This window comes from Nylanderia fulva, unplaced genomic scaffold (genome assembly GCF_048542155.1).
Source record: "Nylanderia fulva isolate GAGA-0341 unplaced genomic scaffold, ASM4854215v1 Scaffold129, whole genome shotgun sequence".
In the NCBI taxonomy this organism is placed as follows: Eukaryota; Metazoa; Arthropoda; class Insecta; order Hymenoptera; family Formicidae; genus Nylanderia; species Nylanderia fulva.
This window is the reverse complement of record NW_028189507.1, coordinates 14,672-41,444: the sequence shown is the minus strand read 5'-3', so window position 1 is coordinate 41,444 and position 26,773 is coordinate 14,672. Positions and strand designations below refer to the sequence as shown.

Sequence of the window (26,773 nt, the reverse complement as noted above, 5' to 3'; positions counted from 1 at the left end):
GTATATTTCCAGTCCCCATTTACATTCCCGTCTTCACGCCCCCTTTTCGCGCGTGCAGCGAGTGTAGCTGGCGATAGGATTAAATATCTTGCAAGTATTCGGGGCTTAAAAGTTCAATGCGCCACTAGTGGTGGTCGCGTGAACTATCATAAATGGCCGTCGCGAATCTACATCTAACATTATCTTATTATTTGAAAAATTAATTAATAATGTTCCAGTGATCACATGAGATTCTGATGTCAAGGCACATGTCAAAATTTATAATATTCTGACCTTCGATCATATTCCTTGATAAGGGCATAACTTTTGTATAATCACAGAATGTGTCTAGCCACAATGACATCTTTTTCATTAAAAAAAATTAATTTTCACACTTAAAACTGTGTTGTATATTCGCAACGACCATATTTGTTTTGCTTCAGTAGCACTTCTTTTACCGCGGTGGATGTTTTTTTCGCCTGTAGGTTTGAATTTAATTTGATTTATTATTTGAGCTTCTCATTTTAATTTATATATTTTTCTATGATTAGGTACTTCGAAAAAAATTTAATACACTGTAAAAAATATGTAAAATTATATTTGAAAATATATAAAAGTAGAATATATAAATAATAATCGTAAAATTACGATAAATAATGAAAATATATATGTTTTATTTATCGCTTATTTTTTACACTTATATTATTTATTGTATTTGTGTAATTTTACATTTGTACATGTATATGTATAATAACTGTGTGTATGTGCATACGCATGTGTATGCGTAAGCGTGTAGAAAATATTGCGTTTTTTTATCTTAGAGTTCAGTAATAAATTGTAAAAGACTTGATTCTTTTTGATAAAAAGTACTTATAAATACTATTTGAAACTTTGCAAGTATTCGATCTAAAATTCGGATGTAACTGTTTTAGAGTCGATTACTTCGGAAATACAATATATATAAAATAGTATTTCTTATAAATATATATTATTCGAATCTTAGAAAATAGAACTTATTGTTATAATTATTGGATTTGATTTGATTATTAAATTTTTTAACATATTAATCTAATCCTTAAAAATCACATTCTACTATTGATAATTTCATCTCTCTCTCTTTCTCTCTCTCTCTCTCTCTCTCTCTTTCGAAAAAATCACAGTTTATCCATAAAGGTCTGTTTAAATAATTTTTAATCTGATATTTTACAACCGTACGTCGCTAGCATTTGTTGTGATTTGTTTTATAAACACAATTTAATATAAATTTTGTTATTATAAATGTGCGTTATTTTAAGCATGTTCATTGGGCATGAATGGTTTATATAAAAATATCAAATAACTCTTTCGTGTACGCAAATATTATACAAAAATTACCATTGCGTGTGTAAATTCACGTACGAGATATTTACCTACAATATTTATTTGCTTAAATTTAAAAATATAATTATTATATGTATCAAAAAGACAAATGTTTTAGTAAATATGTCAAGTTAGACGAAGTATTAAAAAAATTGTGCATATTTTCTAAGAATATTATTATTATTATTTCAAATTTATTTTATTTAATAAACATCGTCATAGGATTAAACGAAATAAAATAAATATTCGCGTTTACACGCGTGAATAAAAGAAAAAAAAGAATATTTGACATCCGTGCTCGGGTCCATGGATGAAAAGACGATAGAGTGTACGACGCTGCAGGGAGATAAGTATATGCTGACATAGATATTTGAATAAAATTTTGGGAACTTTCTGAGCCACCGTGCGTGCGCTGAATGCTAGTTTTTTTTTCGAAAAATTACTTTTTAAATTCATTCTACGACTACCATTTCTCCTTCGCTCCCTATGACGGTATCACCTGGCATGTGATAGAAACTACTTCGACAGTCCGATTCCGACATTTTCCACACACTTTTATCTCAAGAATTTATCGTGTTCAAGAGAGAGAGAAGAAAAGAGAAAGAAAGAGGAAGAAAGTGTGAATGGAACGAGGATGCTTTACTATTTCGTATTCCGTTTTATAATTACGTCATTCCGCGCGAATATCGCAACAGCGGAAATATTGAAAAAGCAACTGTGTACCTTTCGTTTGTGCATTTCGCGCGATTTATTTTTTCCGCGACGCCGCCTGCATTATTTGCATATGCGGCATCCACTGATCTTTATGTGTGGGGAGAGAAACGCGCATAAATCTTTCTTGTATTTCGGATATTTAAGCTTATAAATAATCACCGTGAAGAAAAATTATTTAAAACTTAAAATTTATTAGTAAAAATTATATTATTATTAGATAAAAACTATTATTAGTAAACATATTTTTAAATTGAAAAATATTTTGTAAATATGTACACGGAAAAAAATTATTTGTCTTAACAAAATCTGCGGTCGAATATGTGCAAATAAATATCAATGTAATAAGAACTAAATATTTTGTTTAATTGCAATGCCAATGTATATTAAGAACTAAATATTTTGTTAAAAACAAGTTAGTTATTTGACCGCAGATTTTGTTAAGTGCAATGATTTTTTTCAGTGTATTGAAATAGACATTTTTAAACTGTCTGATATGTTAAATATAATGTATAAAAAATATGTATTTTTAAATATAATTATCTACACTAATTTACAAAAAAAAATTATCTTTTATTATTGTAAATTAGAAAAGTTTTTTATAGTGTTTTTTATAGATTTATGGATGCTATAAACGATGCTGCAATTTTTACAAGCACATCAAGTTTCCGAAATAATTGAAGTTTAACTGCGAAAAATGTTTTTTTTTAATATTTGAGATTTGTGAAGAAGGTTATCGAAAGTGTTATCGAAAAATTATGATCAGACTTCACAGATAATAATAACCTTTTTTGACAAAAAATCTTAAATATCACAATAAAGTTATTTTTACACATTAAACCTCAATTATTTTGAAAATCTGACGTGCTAGTAAAATTTGATTTGCGGCATCTTTTTCAACACTCCAAAATCTATACGTCCGGTTAAAATAATTTTTAACTATAAACTGGCGGTATTAATAAAAAATATAATAAAATAAATTTCTTAAATATAAAATAAATTCTTTTAATTTTTATTAACCAAAACTATATTAACTTAGTATTCACAATTAAAAGAATTTATTTTATAATATCTATTAGCGTCTTATATAACTAGGGTATTTTCTTAAATATATTTACTAAATAAATTAAATATAAAAAAAATTTATTCAATTTTGCACATGCGCTTCTTGCTTATAATAAATATGCGATCCCTGTAAGAACGTTCAAAATTCTCGCAACTGAAAATTCTCCCCCAAACATTCGCGTTCTCCCTGTATTTCCTATTTACATTTTCGATCGTATAGCGGATAACCATTACGCTGGAAAATGCGTGCGGTCTCTTTTACGGTTATCCGCGCGGTTATCAGGTAATTCCGGTTACGAGCATTATACGTTAACACACTACACCCAAGCCAGCTATGTCTCTCTCGCCATTCAACCCGACGCGACGCAACGCGACACGCGGAGAAAATCTTAAGATGCCGGGAGAGCGAGAGAACGATAATATCGCGCGTTCTTCTCGCACCTCGCGTGCTCAATCTCACGGCAAATATGGTTAGCCACATCAAACGAGTGGCCTCGTCCTAACAAACCCTTTCCGAATAGCATCAAAGTACCCGGACGGGGTAAGCTTCTCTCTTTCTCTCTCATCAACGTATGGGGTGCACTTCTCCCTCATTCTCCTTCTCTCCCTTTTCCTTCCTACGACATGTGTGGAGTCCCATTGAGGCGACCACATCAAAAGCGCCTCCTGGAGCTTTAGCGGCGATGTCGACCATTACCGGAGCTCGTTTTACGCAACTTTCTCTAGTCTACGAAGGGGGATGAAAGGGGTAATCTTCGTGTCTCTCTGCGGCTACCGCCAACCTTTTCCCACCGAACGACGACGTGAAAATTGTCATCGTCGTACGTCGTCGCTGCACGTGGAAAAGTCACGTGCCTCTGCTTGTTCGCGGCAGGTTCTCTAGATACGACGACGACTTCAGGATGTCTTTTCGTTCAGCCCCTGTTGAGAAAATACCGCTCGTTCTCCGCGAACTGGATCGTAAGGATTTTTCTACCTTCGCGAGCAATCGAGAGCTTGAAAAATATTATTTTTCTTTCTATTTATTTGAATCTCTCGCTCTCTCTCTCTCTCTCTCTCTTTCTCCCTATTATTCCTGCGGCATTATATGAGACAGAAAATAAAGCTTCAAAAGGAGATTCTGTCTCTATCTCCTCTTTCAGAATTGATATTAAAATTATAAAGAGTATTATTAAAAACTGATTACGGCAACAATATGTCGAATGCAAGCGTAATAAGCAAAATACAGCTACATGATTTTCTGTAACTTAATATTTTTCTATTTATGAATCTCTTTCTTTCTTCTTTTAATTTCTGCGGCATTATATAAGACAGAATATGAAGCTTTTGAAAGGAGATTTTCTCTGCATCTTTTCATTCAGAATTGAAATTGATATTTAAATTACTACAGAATATTTTTAATAACTAAATTCAGTGTGTGTTTACTATTATCTAAATAAAATTTTATATATGATCATCTAGATGAAACTTTGACGTCATTTTATATCTTTATGATAATAAAAATATGTATTATCTATATATGCATCTTAAACAAAAAAAATCTTTACTAAATTATCTGGAATAATTTTCAGATAATTTTGATTTAAAATCATAGCACATAATACGATATAAATTTGTAAATAAAAATATGAGTATATATATTTTTATAACCCTTTTATAATTTACATTTTTTATAACTGTGTTTACATTAAGCAATCTCAAAAATAATATTATCTGAAAATTATCTAGATAAATCGCCATATAATTTTATTTTTTATCTAGATATATTTAAAACAAAATCATCTTCATCTTATATCTAAGATGAATTTACATATTTTTATCTTTTTCTAGCTAATTTTAAAATCATTGTAAGCACAACACTGTCTAAGTTATAATATATAAATATATATAATATACAAATATAAATATATATAATATATAAATTATAATATATATATGTATATTATATAAATTATAATATATAAATATAAATATAATATATAAATTATAAATTATAATGCAATAATATGCCGAAAGCAGGTACAATAAGCGAAACACAACTTTATAATTTTTCTAAATCTATAATAATATTGATCTATATACAAAGACGTCTCGTGAAAGGTCTCTCTAAATTTTTTTTCGGGAATACGAATTTATTTATATATACAAATGTATCTGTATGTGTGCGTGCTAATGATTCAGGGGATCCTCTCCAGTCAGGCTATACTGAAAAGTCCCTCGATAATTGCGCCCCGCGTTACGCGATGTTGCACTCGGAAGCAGAAATATTGAAACAGAATTAATTGGATGGCGGCAGACCAATTAAAATTCTACACGTATGTATACGTACGTCTGCAGCCGTCGAGTCTTCGAGCGATATAGACGTATATAAATAAAGCATTTAACGTAAAATTCAAAACGCCACTTTTGAATTATAAAATAATTGTCGTGGAAAACTATATATTATATATATATATATATATATATATATATATATATGCATATATGCTGAAAACTTTTTTAGATGCATTTTGCTCCTGTGTGTCCTCAAATTTTAAAATGCACATCTCTCTCTCCCTCCCTCTCTCTCTATGTGTGTGTCAGTCTTTATATTTTTTTATATATATTTCGCAATAAAATATTCAAAAACTTTAAATATTCGAAATATTCAAATATTCAAATATTTTGTCGAAATAACTCGTTGCCTCCACGCCCAATTAAATGCTTAAACGAAACTGGATATATTTTTTAATCGCATTACGATCTATATCCACTATAGAGAGAGAATTAAGGTAATTTTGTAAATTGTAGGAATAATTGTGTAAAAATAAGTTTTAACATCCAAAGATAGAGGAAAGTGTGCTAAATCATATCTTTTAAGGTAAATATCAAAATTGTAATAAAATTATCAAAGAAATGGCAAAATATATATTTGTTTATTTATTTGAAACTATACTATATTCTTTATCAACGATATACGCTAAACAAATTTATCATCATTTCATATCGTAAATTAAAAATTATAGTAAAAAAAATTAGTGTAAAAAAAATAAATTTAGTAAATTCCACCAGTACCTAGATACCTAAAATATAGGAAAGAGCTAGTGATACGTTTTACCGAACTTCCAATGCTTTGTCAAATTTATGAATAAGATAATAATCTTAAAACATTGTGCTGATTTTTCAACGTTTCCATATACGATACAAGATTAAGCAATAAGTTGAAAAAATGCTTTAATAATAAATTTAATTGCTTATCTTTTTCAATATGACAGAAATATAATAAAGGTACAATTTAGTATATGTTTGCCTAAATATTTGAATGTTACATATATATATATATGTTAATTCCGTAACCTACATACTTACACATGTTCGCGTACAACGCGTTCCAGATTTCGACCTATAATTCTAAATCGCGGAAAGAAAAAAGGAGAGAAAAAACTTGGACCCGTCGAGACCGATTAATCAAACCTTATCGGAGCGGCGGAGAGCGATTCTTCTTAACTATCCCATAAATCATTAAACAATTATCGATTTGTTAGCCCGCCGCCCGACCTGGGAGTGATTTGTGGACGAGCGTGTACGCGCAATGCGAATTCGGCAAACATCAGAGCGTGCGAATGATTAACTAAGCTCGGCGCGCGGCGAGCGCGCGGGGGTGTCCATGCAAATAAGCATTATGTATTCCTAGTTCATTGGGGACCGATCATTAATATTTGCATCCTCGTATCCCCCCTCCACCCACCTCCCCCGCCCCGTCCCTCGCCGCACGCAATGCGCGGCTTTCGCAAGCACGTATGTTAGAACGGTGACGCGACACGCGTGTGTGCTAGGCCAAATTATATGTATGTATACGTATGTTGGATAAACACGTATTCAACCGAGAGATCCGATGTGGATAATAATAATGGTCGAGCTCGAAAATCTGCAAGCAACATATAAACTTTATAGAAAGTGCTGTTATCGAAACACGGAGAGAATTTTCTCGTGGAATTTACCCTGAAAATCATGGTAATTGTGAGATAATATGGTATTGGAAGAATCTTACAAGAGTTTCTCTGATTAATATTTATTACAATATAGTATATTGTGTATTAAGTGCGGAAAGTTGACAATTGGTCACGAGTGCGACCAGCCCACACGAGTGAACAATTGTCAATCCGCACATGATACACATACTATTTTGTATTACAAGTGTAGTCAAAGTGGCTTTGTGCGCGAGGTGGCCGATCGCACGCCGCTAGATGGCGGCATAGGAAATCAGCCGCTTTCCGCACAGAAAACACGCACACAAAGTGCCATTTTGCGTGCACGTGTAATACAAAAAATATTAATATGTACATAGTAAAATTAATCGAGTACATTTGATATCTTATTGTGGTAGATATTAATATTTTTATTGTAGTAGATATTAATCAGAAAAACTCTTATAAAATTCTTCCAATACCATATTATCCCACGATTACCATGATTTTCAGGGTGAATTTTAAGAGAAAATTCTCTCTGTGAATGAAATTATATAGACGATCATCTAGATGAAACTTTGGCGTCATCTTATCTTTATATAGATAATAAAAATATGTATTATCTATATTTGCATCTTAGATAAAAAAAGTATTATCTTTACTAAATTATCTATAGAATAATTTTCAGATAATTTTGGCTAGAATCATAGTACACAAAAATATTTAAATAGTAAAATTTAAACAATAAGCGATAAAAATTTATAAATAAAAATATGAATACATATATATTTATATCCCTTTTATAATTTACATCTTTTTATAACTGTGTTTACATAAGCAGTCTCATAAATTACTATCTAAAAAATTATCTAGATGAATTGCTGTATAAGTTTTATCTTTTATTTAGATACATTTAAAATAAAATCATCTTCATCTTATCTAAGATGAATTTATATATTTTTATCTTATCTTTATCTAGCTAATTTTAAAATTATCTGAACTGCTTATAAATGTGAACTGGCAATACGTAGCTATGACTACTCGTCTTTTGTTTTAGAGAACAGTCTTTTATTTTGAGCTGTCTTTTTTCTAAAACTCACTTTTGTCCTTTATTTTCAAAATTTTATTTTTATTTAGCGATTTATTTATTTATTTATTGTTTAATGTCGTATTAACATAAGAATTTGTACAAAAGACCTTTTTATTTATGTTTTTATCTGGAACTTATTTAAGAAACCAAGGATTTGTTTCAACATAGACAAATCAGTTTTGAACTCTAAGAATATGTAGACTTCTGATAATCGCAGAATTATTTTTTCTTGCTCGTCTCCATTTTATCGCAAATTGGATTTTGGAAACAGAACCCTAAAATTGTCAGGTTTTAGTCCTTTAATATAGTTTTTCTTAGAAAATATATAGTCATTATATGTATACATAGGAGACGTTGTTTTCCGGAGAAGATTAGAGAAAGAAGAAACATTCTTTTTAGTACTTTTCTCTTTGAAGTATCCGGAAAATAATGGTTTCGAAAGTACTAAAAGAATGCTCTTTCTTTTTCAAATGCCTCCGGATGTTGCTTTTAATCAGAAACTGTAGGAAATTGTTAGTGCATCTCTACTAGAGCTTTGACGATTAACCTTCATCCCTATGAAGCCATAAACGTAGCTGTATATTTTAATGGCTCACTTTAAATATCTTTTTCTATGGTTTTTGCGAAAAAATTTTCCATTCAAAAGTTGTTCGATTTTAAGAACGACACAAAACAGCGATGTTAATTTAGTTACAGATGGTTTCACTTTTGAGTAATTCATTACTCATGTTTTAATGGAAATTTGTTTTTAAACAAAAATGATAGATCTCGTCGAAATAGATCCAACTAAATGTGTACTACTTGAGATTTTTCTTGATTTTTCCATGAGTTACGTAATTTTGTAATTTTGGAATATTAAAGTTCCGCAAACATGTCAAGTGGTACTTTCTACTAAAATTAAATTTTATTTTGTATTTTTCGATAATGATATTCAATGGTTATTGCATAATAGTATTAAATCATTTTAATGAGATTAAAATGGATTACCCGCCGCGAGAGATAGTAAATATGATGAAAATCGTGGAATTGTGTGGAAATAATTTCAGAGCTAAAAGGGAATATTATGTATCTAGAAAAGTGTTTCGAGAGTGACATCACGTCTGTTTTATAAATACTTTCCAATATATTTTGTGCAACATTAATATTTAAAAAAAAATGTAACTCGTGGAAAAATCAAGAAAACTCTCAACTAATACATATATTTTCCTGATTTTCTTGGATTCATGATGAGACCTATAATTTTTGTAAAAAAAATTTGTCTTTATTTTAAAAGTAATGATTATGTGAATTTCTCAAAAGCGTCATATGTAAACAAATTGATATTATTATTTTGTGTCCCTCTTAAAGTCAAATTTTTGTATAAAGCTTTTTACTTCTGTAAAAAAAAAAAGGAAAATGGTTTCAGCTTAAAATGACCCACCTATTTATAATACCATTTTATAAATATTAAAATCTCACCCTTTATATATACATATCTTTTATGTTCATTGGCGATTATTTTCGAAATCGAACAAACTTGTTCAAAATCAATTTTGGGGAGAAATCATAAACACATTCGTCTCATCTAGTTGCATCTTTATTAGTACTGGACAAACTGTGTTAGCAAACATACGGCATTTTTCGTTCTCTCGTCTGCGGAAGAAAGTTCCTAGTCGGCGATTCTCTCATTGTCAGTTGGGCGAAAAAAAGTCGTTTATCCCAATTGGAGGAGAAAGGGAAAAGGGAAAAGATCACCAGAGAAATTTACCTTGGCCGCGACGACAAATTTCGGTGGAATTTCACCTTTCGTTCCTACGACGATAAATTATATGAAAGAATTTTTTACCCTTTTTTTTTTACCTCTCGCCGAGAGTTCGGCGAGGTTTTCCTTCGGCAAGGTTTTTCGTCTCCTCGGTCCTCCGTGAACCTTTCAGGAAATAACCGGAGATGGAAGCCGGAGGTTTGGAAATATTGTTTTTAAACTAGACACGGGGCATCCAGTTTGTTTTTGCTTTGCCTGTCAGTTTTTGCAATTGTTATTTTTCGAATAAAATTTGACTCGCGCCCGGTTTCTCTCTCTCTCTTTCTCTCTCGGCGCCAGTTTAAACTGTTGGTTTTTCCAACAACCGCAAGTTACAGATCGTCGGGTGTTCACTGGACCGGTCTCTCTCCATTCGACTGTGTCGACGATATTGGCTTTATCTTTCTTCCCTTCCGCTCCAAGTCAATAATTGTCAGCGGAGTACCGCGATAGAGAGAGGTATATATTCCCCACGCACGTGTGTGCTTTTTTTTTTTTTATTTATTTACACTTGTCTTCCTTCCTTTTCCGACAAACGAGAACGCTTTTTATTATACGATAGTTGTTGTTTCGCATCCTCGCGCGTATGTGAATGTTACACGGCCGGAGTATATAATGGATTGCGATCGTAAATTGAAAACTCAACGATGCGAGAGATTATCACATTGTTGCCGCTCGTAGACGCGAGACAGATACGACATCGTTCGTTACGAAAAATGGCAATCAACTTGCATTTTCATTTTGATTCGACAGATATGTCGCGCGTGTATCATTGGCAATATAAACATGAAAGAGAAAGAGAGAGAGACGGAGAGGTGGCTTCTAAATTCAATAAGATTTTATAGGATTATTTTCATAGATTATTTTTATAGAATTTTTGATTAGAAAAAAATTAAAACAATAAAATCTATAGTTTTCGAACGATTTTAAAAAATTGCAACAATAGCAATGTTTTTGTCATAATAACACAGTAGAAAAATTTGTGTTTTCTTGTTAAAAACGTTAAAATTTTTGTGTTGAATATTTGATACATTTATGTATTAATTTAACATATTACTGTTCTGTTATATAATTGAACTTAAATGTTAAATTATTAAAACAACTGAAAAAATGTAAAAATAACACAATGTGCATTTATTTTTAAATTTACACAATAAATATATTCTGCTTTATTAGTGACAAGATTTATCTGTTAAAAATTGCAGAAATAAATGTTGATTTTCTATTTTATAATATAAGTAGAGATGATAGAATCTAAATAAAATTAATATATTTTTAGTTAATGTTTACATTAAAACTGTGTTAATTTTACACAAAATTTATTTTAAATTATTTCAAGTTTTGCATTTATTTTGTGTTAAAATATTAACACAATATTTGTATCTTCATTTAATATAATATCCATATTATGTTAAATTAACAAAAAAACATCTTAAAACATTTTGTTGATTTTTCATACGCTTCCATACAAGATTAAATAAGATGAAATGAATGCTTTAATAATAAGTTTAATCGCTTATCTTTCTCATTGTGATAACTCAGGCACGGAGTACCGAATATTATATAAAAATCACACAAAATAAATTTATGAACGTCATTCATCAACGGATCGCTTGAGAAGACAACAAACATTGCGGCATTTCAGTCAGGAAACGTGCAACAGCGTTATCACTTTAAAATATTTCAGCTTCATTTAAAAAATACAGTAGAGGTACGATTGAACCAACGGTAGGATTTAGCATATATATTTTCTAAAAAATAAATACCTAAATAAAAATTTTGAAACATCAATATTTTAATATCTCGAAAACTATTCGAGGTTTAAAAATTCAATGCGATACTAGTAGTGGTCGTGTGACCTATATTCTTTAAAGACATTAAAGATAAAAAATCTGTTTTAATAAAAAGACGTCCTCCATATTGGCCAATAATGGGATTATTTAGTTGATATATTTAAAATATATTTTTTTATTTCATTAATATTATTTTATAATATTAAATATAATTCTTATTTTTATATTTTCCTTTTGTCACATGTTGGATCGCATCGCTGATCGCCGACTCGCTTAATATTCTGAATTCGCTAAAATTTGTAACTATATATTTAAAAGAAAATTTAGGACAAAAGATATATATCTGTTCTTCTCAATACTTTCACTTTCAATGTGCGGCTGGCTGCTAATTCATCCCCTCTCATCCGCTCTACTGGTTGCAAAGTGGTTGTTACTTGTTATGTCGGAAATCTGCCAGCTCTAGTTAGAATATTCGTAAATGGTTATCACAAATATACATCTAACACATTATCTTATTATAATTTGAAAAATTAATTAATAATGTTCCAGTAATCACATGAGATTCTGATGTCAAGGCACTTATTTGTAGACGTAAGGAATAAAAATCTATTCTTTCTTGACTTTTCATAGTTACATTGCACATAATAATCATGTCGGAATTTATAACATTCTGGCCTTCGATCATATTCCTTGATGAAGGCGTAGTTTTTGTATAATCACAAAGTGTTTCTAGCCACAATGACATTTTCTTTATTAAAAAAATTAATTTTTACAGTTAAAACTGCTGTTGTATATTCGGAACGGCTATATTTGTTTTGCTTCAGTAGCGCGGTGGACGTTTTCTTCGCCAATTAATCTCTGTAAAATATCTATCTATTGATTCTCTGTAAAAAAAATCTATCAAGCACACGTATCAAATTGAGGGGTCCTGAAAATAACATTTTCCCCGGAGGGAGAAAAATGAGAGAAGGGTGAGAGAGAGAGAGACTTTTCTAAATCAACGTTATGCGCATAGTGATGGAATATCATGCAATTTGCGGCGCTCACGGCGGAGCGTGGGAGTTATGAGTGCAGCTGCAAATGTTTGGACTAATCCGCATATTATACAAAGTATTGTAAATCCGATTACGCGCGACGTAATGTTGCCGGTCGGCGTCGCACGCGTAACGAGAATGTCAGTTCCATTGGCAGCGACCTCATTTTCAGATCTAATTCGGCATTTGCGACCACATGCATCATTTGCAAATCGGGCTCGCATGGCCTTTCAACGTGATCGAAAGTAAACGACAAACGGCTGTCATTTAATCACCGATGATAGCTCTCGGATACATCTATTATACCTGCGTGTAACGCAAATTTTTTTATATGAGGGAGAGAAAGAGACATGAAGAATGTCAAAGTAGTACGGAAAAAAAGAATTAGCTACCGTAGCTAAATTTTAGCTGTCCATATATTACAACCTGAAATTTAATTACGTTATCGTGCCTAAATTTTAGCTATGGTAACTAATATTTTTTAGCCATAGCTTAACGGAGAATGTTATAGCTAAAAAATATTAGTTGTCATAGCTAAAATTTAAGCATGATAACTAAATTTCATGTGTAATATATGGACAGCTAAAATTTAGCTATGGTAGCTAATTTTGTTTGTTTTTCCGTGAGGAGTAAAGAATAGTCGGACAGACTCTTGTTTGCGCGATATATTCTAGTCGAATATATTATACTGATGTCCTTTTATGTCATTTTACCATGTCTTCGAGTTATATAAAGTCAAATTATATGGACGTTCTTTGTCAGATTTAACACCTACAACAAAGTAACAGCAATAGTTACAGTAATAGTAGTTGTTATTGTAATATTAAAATTGTTGTAGCCAACGTGTTGATCTGTAACATAAAAATATATATTTAGATTATAAAATAGCGTCCAAAATAATTAATATATCAAAAGATAATTCTTACACGCAATTAAATTTTTATTTGTTCTTTAAATAAATATTTAGTACATAAAAATCATGTAAATTTTATAATAAAATTTATATACATATATATATTTATTTATTTATTTGAATGCAATAACTCAGTTCTTTTCACTCTAAAAAAATGACTAAATTAATAAATATTTATTTCTCAGTATTGCCCAATAAATCATTTATTTGAAACAAATAAATATTTGTTTTGAAAAGATTTTTCTTATATTAAATAAACATTTTTCGCATCAAACCAATATTATTAGTTTCATACAAATGATTTATTTGGCAGTATTGAAATGAATACTTATTCGAGTTTAATAATTTTTTTAAGTGCACGAATGGCTCAAAATTCGTGAAAAAAAATTCAACTCAAATTCTTATCGAAGGCTACAGATACATATGTAAGCCGACAGGGAGACGAAAAAGTTCTCAAAAACTCATTCGTTGATCACACAGACTATCGCCTCGTCATCGAGCAATTAACGCGGTCCGCGCTTTTATTCGCGTTTATAACAAAAGAGCGAGGGAGGGGGAGAGAGAGAGACGCATTTTTCAGATATATACAGCCGCCGTTGAAATCGTTAGCTGATCATTATCCGGCGTCGGTATCGATTTCATTAATACTTGAACCCGGGAAGTATCGTATCCGCGCTTCGAAACAACCGGCTGTCTCATTAAGCCGCCGCCGCCCCTTTTAATCTTTCCACTTTCATCCTATTTCCGCTCTCGGCGCTCGGCGAGATGAAGAGAAGAAGGAGAGAGGAGGGGGAAGGGAAAATGTGAATGCTATTGGCACAAGGACGCGTCTATCCGAGTTACGTACAGTTGGTCCACGACAGCTTTAATCTCATTCGCAGCGAGTTCATTGCAGGGATGCGATCGTGAAACATATATATATATATATATATATATATATATATATATATATGTGTATATACAGACTCGCCTTTTTTAGATCAGCCCTTTTATGTGGGACGCTTGAATGACACGTTATGAGTGTCGCGCGGGCTTTTTGCAGCCCGGGAGCGGGTGTATTTCCCTGCTTTTGAGAAGAGAATATGTAATATATGTATATATCGCGACGTATCGCAATGTGCATGTACATTTTGAATTAATGCGAAACAGCGTTAAATCAATTTCAGAGCTCCTATGTATCTTGCTTGTGCAAAGTGTTCTTTGGTAAGCGCGCTCCCGATATCGTTATTAACGTAATACGGAGAATGCCGATATAATTATTATTAGCGATGGGATTAAGTATCTTATATAAGCAGGCTCGAATTTGTTTGCACTGGCTTCGAACTCTCTATCATCAACAGTGTTTGCTGTTATCTAAATAAATTTATGGAAACTTTGGCGTTATCTTATCTTTATATAGATAAGAAAAATATGTATTATCTATATCTGTATATTATACAATTAGATGAAAATAGTATATTGTGTATCAAGTGCGGAAAGTTGACAATGTCACGAGTGCGGGGAATGCGACTACTCCGCACTTGTGACCAATTGTCAATCCGCACGTTATACACATACTATTTTGTATTACAAGTGCAGGCAAAGTGGCTTTGTGCGCGTTTTCTGTGCGCGAGGTGGTCGATCGCACGCTGCCATCTTGCGACGGCACGGTGCGGGAATAGCCGCGTTCGTCGTAGGCAATGGCTTTGAATGCGGATTATTCACTCACCGCGTCGCCGCTAGATGGCGGCGTGGGAAATCGGCCGCTTTCTGCGCAGGAAACACGCACACAAAGTACCACTTCGCCTGCACGTGTAATACAAAAAGTATTATCTTTACACAGTAGAAAAATTTGCGTTTTCTTGTTAAAAACGGTCTCCGTTAAAATTTTTGTGTTAAATATTTAACACAGTCATGTGTTAATTTAACATATTACTGTTTTGTTAATTGAATTTAAATGTTAAATTATTAAAAAAACTGAAAAAAATGTAAAAATAACACAATGTGCATCTCTTTATAATTTTATATAATAAATATGTTCTGCTTTATTAGTTACAAGATTTTTCTGTTAAAATTTACAGAAAAAAATGTTGATTTTCTATTTTATAATATAAGTGGGAATATTTGGAACATGTGATATCTGTTAAAAACAGAAAATTTTCAACTGTGTACTAAATTATCTATAATAGAATAATTTTCAGATAATTTTGGTTTAGAATTATAGCACATAAAAATACTTAAATAGTGGAACTTAACCAGTAAGCGATAAAAATTTATAAATAAAAATATGAATACATATATTTTTAATATCCCTTTTATAATTTACATTTTTTTATAACTGTGTTTACATAAGCAGTCTTAAAAATTATTACCTAGAAGATTATCTAAATGAATCTCCATATAATTTTAACTTTTATCTAGATATATTTAAAACAAAATTATCTTCATCTTATTTAAGATAAATTTACATATTTTTATCTCATCTTTATCCAACTAATTTTTAAATTATCTAAGCACAACACTGAATACTATATTATATATTTGAATGCTATATTATAAAAGATTCAATTCTTTATGATAAAAAGTATTTATAAGTATATTATTTCGTATTTCTTGCGGATAAAAATACAATAAAAAATTTTAAATATATAATATATTTCGCAAATATAATATATGAAATATTATTTCTTATAAGTATTATTCAAATATTGGAAACTTGGTTATTGGATTTTACTCAGATTTTTAATATTGAACTTTTTCACATCCCTATTATAATACAATTGTAAAGTATAGAAATATAAAATATTGCCTAGTATATAAGATTCATAAGATACTCTAGATTTTTCATGTCTGTCTCTATATATATGTATATTCATATATATTAATCACAATTTCAAAAATCTAAATTCTTAAAGAAATCTAAGATTTCTTCTTAATTTTAAATTCTCAATCTTCCCTGGGCAAATGGTATTCCTTCACGTAACTTTCTCGATTCATTACAAAAAATAGAAGGTAAATTTAAATGTCCGATAATCTATCAAAGATTTGCGATCATTCGCTTGAAAATTTTCCCCAGGTTGGCGACGGTTTCTCGTTAATCGTCAAGCAAGCGTCTTTTGACATTCGCTTCCCCCGTGGTATCGCGATTGATTTATACATTTCGACGGGTTAGATAGGTAGGTAAGTAAAACCAAGTGATTTCCTACCATGTGTATACAAGTCGTTCCGGCGTTACTAATGTATCCGCTGAGTACACTGTTAATATTTAAGTGCGCGTCGAGCTCTCCGCGCAACCGGCATCCACCCTATAAACCACCGTCTCCCCCGTCGACCTCCCCACCCCCGCCTCCTGACTTGCCGAAACCCTTGAAGTTTCTCCACTGTTGACAGACGCTGTCTCGTCACGGCAGGTGGCTCAAGACGCGACTACATCCGACGGTCCCGGATATTTCGATACGCTCGCGATTAATTAATGACACACCACCAGGTACCCCTATATATCGCCTCAAGTCGAACATCCAGACAACGTTTGCCAGCGCGGTTGTTAGTCGTGAATTAGTTCCATCGGTCGCATTGCGGTGCTCCAACTGCAGTAAAAAGAGGGGGCAAAGGTTAAAGAGTTCGTAAATTAATAAAAAGTTTAAAAATTTAAGCGCTCGAAAAAACAGCCTAATTTAAACAATTTTTGGAAAATATATACCTATATCCTATATAGCAGTTTTCTCGATCGTAATAAATTGAAAAAAAATTTTTGAATATTACTTGATCTAATTCTTCTAATTTCTTTTAAAATTATTATGAAAACAGAAAAATAACACTAGTTTATAATCAAAAATTATTTTCAACCAGACAGAGTGTTTTTTATAGTTAATAAAACATGAAAAGTAGGCCAAATATACGAGCCGAAATAATTTAGATGTAAGAATAATTAAAAATTATTTATTCATAATATAAATGTAGACGTGCTCTGTCTGGAAAAAACTTTAGACAGTGAAGATATAATAGTTTCATTAGATGTTGTCTTTTATTCACAAATGTCCTTCTGGATCTTGCAATGGAATGCATTAATAATAGATGGCATTACATCGAACCACAGACTAAAATTCCAAAAAACGAATTTTTAAACGCGATTAAATTTATATTAACATCCACTTTTTTTAAATTTAACAACACTACATATAAACAAATATACGGAGCCCCTATGGGATCTCCCCTATCTCCAATAATTGCTGATTTAGTTTTGCAAGATCTTGAAACATCTATTATTGACACATCTAATTGGAATTTGACTTTTTACTATCGTTATGTAGATGATATCTTATTGGCAACAAATGCGGACAATATACCACATATCATAGACAAATTCAACGAATACCACGAAAGACTGAAATTCACAGTTGAAAGAGAAGAGAATCGTAGCATTAGTTTCCTTGACATTTCTATTAATGTGATTGAGGATGCGATATATGTAGATTGGTTCCATAAAAAAACTTTTTCAGGTAGATTTTTATCTTTTTATTCCAACCATCCGATGTGCCACAAATTAGGCACTATTTATAATTTAGTGGACAGAGCACTACTATTGTCGCATCCTCGATTCCATGGTAAAAATTTGCATACAGTTATAAATGTTTTGTTATCAAATAGCTACCCTCTTGCTCTTCGTTTAATGAAATAAATTGCAGGATTAAGAATCTTATCGGCAGCAAATTAAATATAACTGATAAAGAAAATAAAAAGGGTCCTCATGATAACAATGATAAAAATAACAAATTTATTGCAATTCCATATGTAGAATCCATCTCTTAAAAAATATCAGCTAATATTAAAAAATCGGATGTAAATGTAGAATATCGCGTCTTGAAAAATCGAAACATTTGGATTAAAACACATAAAGACAAGAATGATGACTCCAGCAATTCAAATGTTGTATATAAAATCGCAGAGACTGTGACGCAACTTAATATTGGACAAACAAAAAGACAATTACGTACCAGACTTAACGAACATAAAAACAATTTTAAATTAGACTCTGCAAGACATTCGGTGATTTCTGAACATATTTTAAATAATAAGCACACTTTTGACTGGGAAGAGACTGAAATATTAGATCATGAAATCAACTATAATAAAAGACTTATTTCTGAAATGTTATACATAAAAGAACATAAAAATAGTATAAATTTAAAGAAAGACATCGAATCCCTTGAAAGCTGTTATTTTGACATTTTAGAAGTATTATCTGACACACTTTTTTAATTATAAAAAAAAAAAAAAAAAAAAAATTAACTTTTAACTATTGACAACACTATTGACTATATAAACAGGCTACGATATAATAATGACACATATTATTCCTTGATATTGCTGAGTCGCAACAACCAACACATAACATCAATATGTAAGTTATTGCTAATTTATATTTTTCGGAGTGTTCTTCATTGGAATCCTTTTAATATATCTATTTTGTGGGAAAAAAGGGCTTGAATAAATGGGACTCATCTCGTGAAGATGCCGGAACAGACGGTTCGCGCTATCCAACGACCAATTTGGACTCCGTGCATTTAATTGAGAGATGGTCTTAAACATAAGACATCTAAGAATAATTGCTTCAACCATTGTAATTAAATCGAATGATAATCGAAGTTTCGTCTTTACATAACTTGCGAAATTATGTTTAAATTTCTTTAGTATATTTTATAATTTTATACTTGCGGTTGATTGTATTGGTAAAACCTAGTAAGGTCGAAACGTCTATATTTATATTATGAATAAATAATTTTTAATTATTCTTACATCTAAATTATTTCGGCTTGTATATTTGGCCTACTTTTCATGTTTTATTAATTTTAAATTTTACACGAGCGTTGATTTGTATTTTTATTGTTTTTTACAGATTTTTGTATGCTGAAAACGATGCCGCAAAAGTCAATTTTCACCAGCGCGTCAGGTTTCCGGAATAACTGAGGTTAACGAGGTTAGTGAAAAAGGTTAACGTGATCTGGAAATTTTTGTCTGGTTTAAAATAATAAAAAAATTTTTTTTCGTTAACTATAGTGTAATTGATAAATTAAAATATAGTATGAACGATATCTTTTTTACGTGTCATAAATCAATAGAGTTTTCGTAGAAGGGTTTTTATCTTCTATAAAGTGCCTCTCGAGCCATCACGGTTAACACTCAGGACTCGAGCTTCCGAGAGCAACATTTCGTAATTGTCCAATTATTATAGTAGTCGATTGACTTTTGAAAGATAAATGTTGTGAAATATAATACATTTCTGTAAATAAGATTTGACATTTATTTTGATATATTAAAAAATGTAGCACAGAAAAACATACATCACATTTTTTAACTCTAAACATTAAATAAGAACGTAGATATTTGAGAATCGCCAGACAGAATTTTACCTTTTCTAAACATTAAGTATTAATGTATAAAATAGAAAGAAATATTTTTATTTTAAAAATCAGACTAAAGGACAGAATCTCATACTTTATTCAATTTCACCTTTAATTAAATCCTTGTTTGATAGTTTTTAATATAAACTGAAAATATAGGGCTAAACTTGGCGCAAAAAAACAAAAAAATATTTCTTCCATTTTTTAAATTTATACTATATACATAAATATAATTCTTGTCAACTTTTATTGTAATTTATTAGTAAACATTATATTAAAAAATATTATTTTTATACATGACTTTCTGTCTAACATAATTTGAATTTTTATATTTACTGCTCTTAACAGCCTTTTATCAAATTTATTAATGTATAAACATTTAAGTTTATTTTCTTAGTAGCACATTTCTGGAATAATATAAATATTGTTTAATTAACTTACATTAATCGTAAAACATACATATAATATTCTGTATGTAAAAAGTTATTTTTGCGAGATTATATCTAATCGTCATATTGACTACTGCTATCATCATCATCATTATCAAAACAAAATATGGTGTTATACAAATCCTCTTGGGTTAATATTCCGTTTTGAGTCAACCAATGTTGATTCTTCTCCAAGTCTGCCACTTTCTGTATAATAAAAATATGCTTGATTTGTGGAAAGATAAAAATATAAATATAAAAATAAATATAATTATAAATATAAATATAAATATATAATAAATGCATATATATGTATATTTATGTATATAGTATAAATTTAAAAAATGGAAGAAATATTTTTTTGTTTTTTTGCGCCAACAAGTTTAGCCCTATATTTTCAGTTTATATTAAAAACTATCAAACAAGGATTTAATTAAAGGTGAAATTGAATAAAGTATGAGATTCTGTCCTTTAGTCTGATTTTTAAAATAAAAATATTTCTTTCTGTTTAATCACGTTTTAATCATAGGATTCTAAAATAGTCTGAGAAAATGTGCACACTATTATAATATTATAAGTGACTAACAAATAATACTATAGTAGTATGCATATTTTCTCAGATTTAATTCGCTCTATATCTTTAAAACGGTTAATTTCACAAAGAAAGTATAAGGACCTTTTTTGTAAGGAATTTTCTGAGCTACAATTTTAATAATAACTATTTTTCTCGAAAAATTAATAGTTTTTGAGATAATAGCGAAAAACTAAAAATTACCCTCTTTTATCCTCCATAAAAAACGCCCTGGATAAAATTAGGGATCTTACTTTTCAGGATTTCATTAGAACATCAAAATAAAGATCTCTTCACAAAAATTCAGTTTAGTCCTAATTTTTATGAAGTCAAAGTCAAATTTTACTGGACTAAAAGAGGCTTCGTCAATTTTATTAAGATTGTAAAATTAATTGTCCAGTTATTCAAAAATTTATAGGTGAAAACAGAACGCATTTATTAATTAAAAATGATATATGCGATAATATAAGAGCAACCTTTACATTACGGGCATTATGGAAACGCAGTTGCCTTTCTGAACGATTTCGTGATTAGTACGCGTTACATCTGCGGCATTGTGTAATATTTAATACGTATATGGTGCCGTGTGTCTTCAACAATAGGACTCAGCAAACAGCTTTTCACGCTAGTTTCCTCTCACTCGAGCGCATTAAGCGCACGCGCGTAAATTTCGTTGTACACCCGATTGTTCGTGTGTTAACACGACGGCATATGCAACGCGCGAGGACAGGATCAGAATGTATGCATGTAAATGCAGCGTTGACAGTTAGTCGCAGCCCCCTTCTCCCCAACCCCCTCTTCTCGACGTGACGTCGCCCAGTCGGAAGTCGCGTATACGGTAATATTCAGCGAAATTGAAAAAGTGAACTCTATATGCATGCAACTTTACAGAAAGAGAGTGCGTAACTTTTTTTCTATTTCCCGATTGTACAGAAACGTGTAATGGTGTAAATTTGAAAACGCGGTTAAAAAATTTAACGCGTATGTATATACATATACAATAGAGTGTCCCATTTTTACTTTTGCATTGAGATGCCTCAAAAAAGAACTGAAACTTCCATTGAAAAATGTTTTATATACAAAAATTGTAGGATTTTGAGGGGGAATAGTCGATAAATGAATGGTTTACGTGCAAATTTTTTTCGTTATGCACAGATTAATGTGACAGATAGATCAATTGGTGTATGAAAAAATATATTCTTGATTAAAACAAAATTGCAATTTACAATTGCGTATACTATTTTGAAAAAATAATTATATATTTTTTACATCAATTGATCTATTTCTACGTAGAAAATTATTGAGATAAAATGATGGAAAAATGAGCATGTTATGAGATATATTTCATATTTTAAGTTGAAATGTGTCAGAATGAACCATAAAATATTTCGTAAATCATTCATTTTTTTCGACTATTCTATTAGTAATTTTTTAGGTCAAATATTATAAGGAATCGATTAAAATAAGAAAATTTATGGTTTTACTGTCTCCACCTGAAAAATGTCTTTACTTGAAAATGCTTCTACTCTGTTAATGACAAGACGTCTCCTTTGAAATTCTACACTTTTTGTATGAAATATTTCTAGAAACCTTGGTGTTCAAAAAACCTCAATGAAAAAATTAAAGTGAGACACCTTATATATGCATGCTCTGAAATAATTGCAATATTTATTACATATATAATTATAGAAATTATAGAAATGTATATATAATTATAGAAGTATAATTACCTTTGCAACCGTACAAGGATTATTTTCTGATTCTGAGAAATCCTCGCAATTAACATTTTCAATCGATGCTTCTGAGTCTCCACAAGAACTGCCGTTTTTGTCACAATCGGTTATTGCAATATGTGTCTTATATATTCTTTGATCATCTGGCTCGAAAATATTTTGATTGGAACATCCAGAGATCTTAAAGTAAATGATTTAATTAATAATAAAGTGTACGCAACACGTCATGTGCAAACTTATCGATTCAAGTTTGAAATATTTATTATGTATTTTGTAATTCTGTATTACGCTTATGTAAAATTATAACAATCAAATTATTAATAATTTTTATACTTTGTTATGAATCAGATTTGTTTCGATGTATTTTGTCCCATTCTCATACTTCAAAGTTGTATTTGTGACAACCCAATTGCAATAGCTTATTGTAGTCTGGAAAGAAGAAAAACTAGTCAATTATATATATTATAACGTATAATATATAAAAAGAATATATGCAGTATATATATATTTTTTGTGTATTATAAATTAATTAGTTTAGAAAAAAAAAATATTTTTTATTATTTTAAACCAAAACAAGGAGTTTCTTATAGACTTTATGGGTCCCAAAAATGACTTTGTCTGGTTTCTAATAATTTTGGCCTGTAAACTAGTGTTATTTTTATTATTTATTTTTAATTTATGCAAATCTCGTTAATTTCATTATCTTTACTGAATCAAAACAACGTATTCGTTGCAATTTCAATGGCAGTGTGTGCGTATGCAGTTTTCGCAAGAACGAGGGTGAAGAACCTTAATATCGCGGAATAAAGAGAGAAAGAGTAATAGAGAGACGGAACCCGAAGAGCATCCATTTTATATATATCGGTTGTAATGTGCTCTCGCCGATCGAGTCTATGAGACTGCGAACTTTTATCTCTCCAACAAGAAAAGGCTGACGTCGAAAAGGACGACATATGAGAGATCGAAGACACTTTATTTATAGCAATAGCGCGCGACCGCGTCGTAAAATATTCTTATCTTTCTTCATTTATACTTTTTCTCTATAATTTTGCTGATATATTTTTTCATTATTAGATATAGTGTTAATTTGGAAAAAGTTTGATGAGATATACAATATTTATACATATATTTATATAATGATAAAAATAAAATGTAAATAAAAATTAATTATATATATATATATATAAATTAAATTTTTTAATTATTCGCGGAAAAATTTTATCTCCAAATATTTAATGACAATGCAAAGCTAAAAACGTGTGTCACGCGACATTAAAAATTTCAAGGTTTCAGATATTTACGCTAATTAACTTGGAATTTAGATATTCATTTTGCGCACTGACTTTTTGACCATAAGATATCTAGAAAGGTCGAATAAATTATAATTTATACTGGTGACTTATATACAAGAATATATAGTAATGTAATTTTATTAATATAATAACTTCTCTATTAAATGCTTATAATACAAATTATAAATCAATTTTTATATTATTTGTAAATATATATATATATATATATATATTTATTTATTTATTTATTTAAAAAATACTAATATTGTAATATAATTTTTTGTATAGCATTTTTGAGTAATTTTATAAAATTTAAGATTATAATTTGATTCTGTATCGACATTATTTTCACAAAAAATATTTAAATATTTATTATTTGGTAAAATAAATGACGTACCAATTCGCTTGACACGGCTGATGTCATAAGAAAAGTACACAGTATCACAAACTTCATTTTTTGTAATAAATTCTGTTAATAGATATTTTAATTAAATTAAGATTAGTGTTGTCTTAAAATAAAGTCGCGAACAATCGGCAAAGAATATGAATAATTAATGTTTTATATCGCAAGAATGCAAAGAATGAAAGAACGCTCTTAATTAAAACCTTAATTATATATAACACTTAACAATTTATCTTTTTCTTTCTTGCTTTCACTCAAGAAAAAATCAATCAAAAATGTTTACAAAAACGTAGGAACACAATAATTTCTTATGTGAGCGTTTGTAATGCAATAAACTTACTAAAATTGTGACTGTACAAATGCGCAGAAAACTAATCACCTGTTTAAAGTGCGAGATAAGCACAGTTAGCGATTAGTTTAGTTAATATACACATAAACAATATTTAAACATACCCAAAAAATTATTTTTTTAGTTGTTTGACAAATTAGCAAACAAATAAGTGAAAAAACGCCCCATTATCTGACTTCATCTCATCATGTTGTCAACATTTAAAAAAAATTATTCATGAGTAGCTCAATATTAGTCTAAAATTGGCACATTATGTATCACAGGTTGAAATAAAATTGCACAACCGGAGAAATAACTTTGTTTCGCAGAAGAGAAACTTTTATACGAATGTGTGCGACAATATAGTGTTTCAAAAAAATATAAATTATAAATTATTTACATACATATGCACATTTATATATATATATATATGTGTGTGTGTGTGTGTGTGCTTATTACCTGTTTTTGTCATTTTTCAATTATATACGCGTAGTCTAATGCAAAATATAACTTATGTATTCGTATGCAGTACTAATAAACTGAAATAGGTAATAATATAACATCTCTCTACCTGTCACTCTTAATTTTATGTATATTCATGCTTGAGTGACTTTTTTAATTTATACGCTTCGTTTCATCTACCATAACTGAGACAGTCGCAATCCATCATTTATCGCATCCGAACGTGAAATTAAACTATCGTATTACAATAACAATTCATCAAGAGATGCCAATGCAAAATGCAGAATGCGCTCGCGTACGTACATCGGTATCATTTAGCATGAACGGGGAAAAATGTTTTGAACCAATCCTGCTCGTTTTTAATTCCGTTGCTTATGCGCGCCAATTAAACATTAAAATGTGGCTTAATTTCCAGCGCATCGTGTTCATTACGTTTGTAATTTTATATTTATCTCTGCCATATTTCTCTGATTGTTTTTGCTTTACGCGATCAGGATTAATATGCAAATGGTCTTGCGTTACCGAATCGATGACATTTTCTCTCTCTCTATCTTTCTTAAACACACGTTAATATGTTATATTATTTAGATTTATATTTTTTTGAAAGAGAGAAACATATAACGAGTGTGTGTGTGTGTGGGTGTATTTGATATATTTTTTTTGACATTATATGCTGGTATATTTATATATTTCTCTAATATTTTGTCAATATTATATACATATATATTCATTGTTTTATATATAATATCGCGAATATAATATTGACAAAAATATATATTGTAAAAATATATATAGGCAGTTTTTAAATATAAAAGCAAAAACTGTAGGAAATTATTCTTTTTCGAAAATTAAGGGTTTTTTTCATATAAACATATATTTTTCTCTATATTCCCTCCCTGAGGAGATACATTCATTCAATGGAGGAAGTAAAAATTAAGTTTTCAATTTTTTCTCAAATTTTAGACATATATAATTTATATATATATATATATATATATATAAATTATATACATATGCAGGATGTATCTAAATAAGTACAAAAAATGTTAGAAACTGATTCTTTGTTGAAAATTAAGGGTGTTTTTCATATAAACATATACGTTTCTCTATATTCTCTCCTTGACTCCTCAAGGAGATAGATTCCTTCAGAAGAAGAAGTAAAAATTGAGTTTTCAATTGTTTTATTAAATTTTAGACAATTTAAAAAATGAAATTTGGTGGATATTTTCCATTTCCCTAGTAAAAAAGTATTTATTAATATTTTTTTAATCTTCTTGTATCATTATAAGCCATTATAAGGAGATGAAACAAGAGGATGACTAATAATCTCTATTCAATTTTTTATTAAAACTTTTTAATGGACTGGAATGTGATTATTTAAAAAATGTATTAGAAAGCTTGATTCTTTTAGAAACCTTTTTACATTTTTTATTTTTTTTTGTTAACTCAATAATTTTCAAAAAAAAATAAAAACGTAATTTTCAACTCCCCATTTAGAAAAGTGT

At 30.0% G+C, this 26,773-nt stretch overlaps 1 protein-coding gene across 6 annotated transcripts; it reads right to left on the bottom strand.

Annotated features, from left to right (window-relative positions):
- Positions 1-13,368: 13,368 nt before the first annotated feature.
- LOC114937349 (uncharacterized) lies at positions 13,369-24,800 on the bottom strand. 6 transcript variants are annotated; one of them, XR_014924043.1, is made up of 6 exons: positions 24,705-24,800; positions 24,473-24,544; positions 23,117-23,212; positions 22,781-22,963; positions 20,493-20,686; positions 19,736-19,930 (listed from the first exon to the last, which is right to left on the bottom strand). XR_014924043.1 is itself a non-coding variant. In XM_085479699.1 (5 exons), exons 2-5 carry the CDS (start codon positions 24,527-24,529, stop codon positions 13,571-13,573), a joined length of 375 nt encoding a protein of 124 aa, XP_085335825.1. In that variant the 5' UTR covers positions 24,530-24,544; positions 24,705-24,800; the 3' UTR covers positions 13,369-13,570. The 6 variants fall into 6 exon arrangements, 5 of the variants coding, with proteins under 5 accessions (XP_085335825.1, XP_029166605.1, XP_029166607.1 ...); XM_085479699.1 differs by lacking the exons at positions 19,736-19,930; positions 20,493-20,686 and adding an exon at positions 13,369-13,609; XM_029310772.2 differs by lacking the exons at positions 19,736-19,930; positions 20,493-20,686 and adding an exon at positions 16,372-17,237.
- Between the last annotated feature and the right edge of the window lie 1,973 nt (positions 24,801-26,773).

What these genes read in the sequence shown, in the direction of transcription:
- LOC114937349 (XM_029310772.2), bottom strand. Translation starts at nt 24,529, where the DNA reads ATGAAGTTTGTGATACTGTGTACTTTTCTTATGACATCAGCCGTGTCA. An exon ending in CAAATCTGATTCATAACAAA is followed by an intron (nt 22,964 to 23,116) that starts GTATAAAAATTA and finishes ATTTACTTTAAG; the next exon opens with ATCTCTGGATGTTCCAATCA. An exon ending in ATCCTTGTACGGTTGCAAAG is followed by an intron (nt 17,238 to 22,780) that starts GTAATTATACTT and finishes TTTTTACTGCAG; the next exon opens with TTGGAGCACCGCAATGCGAC.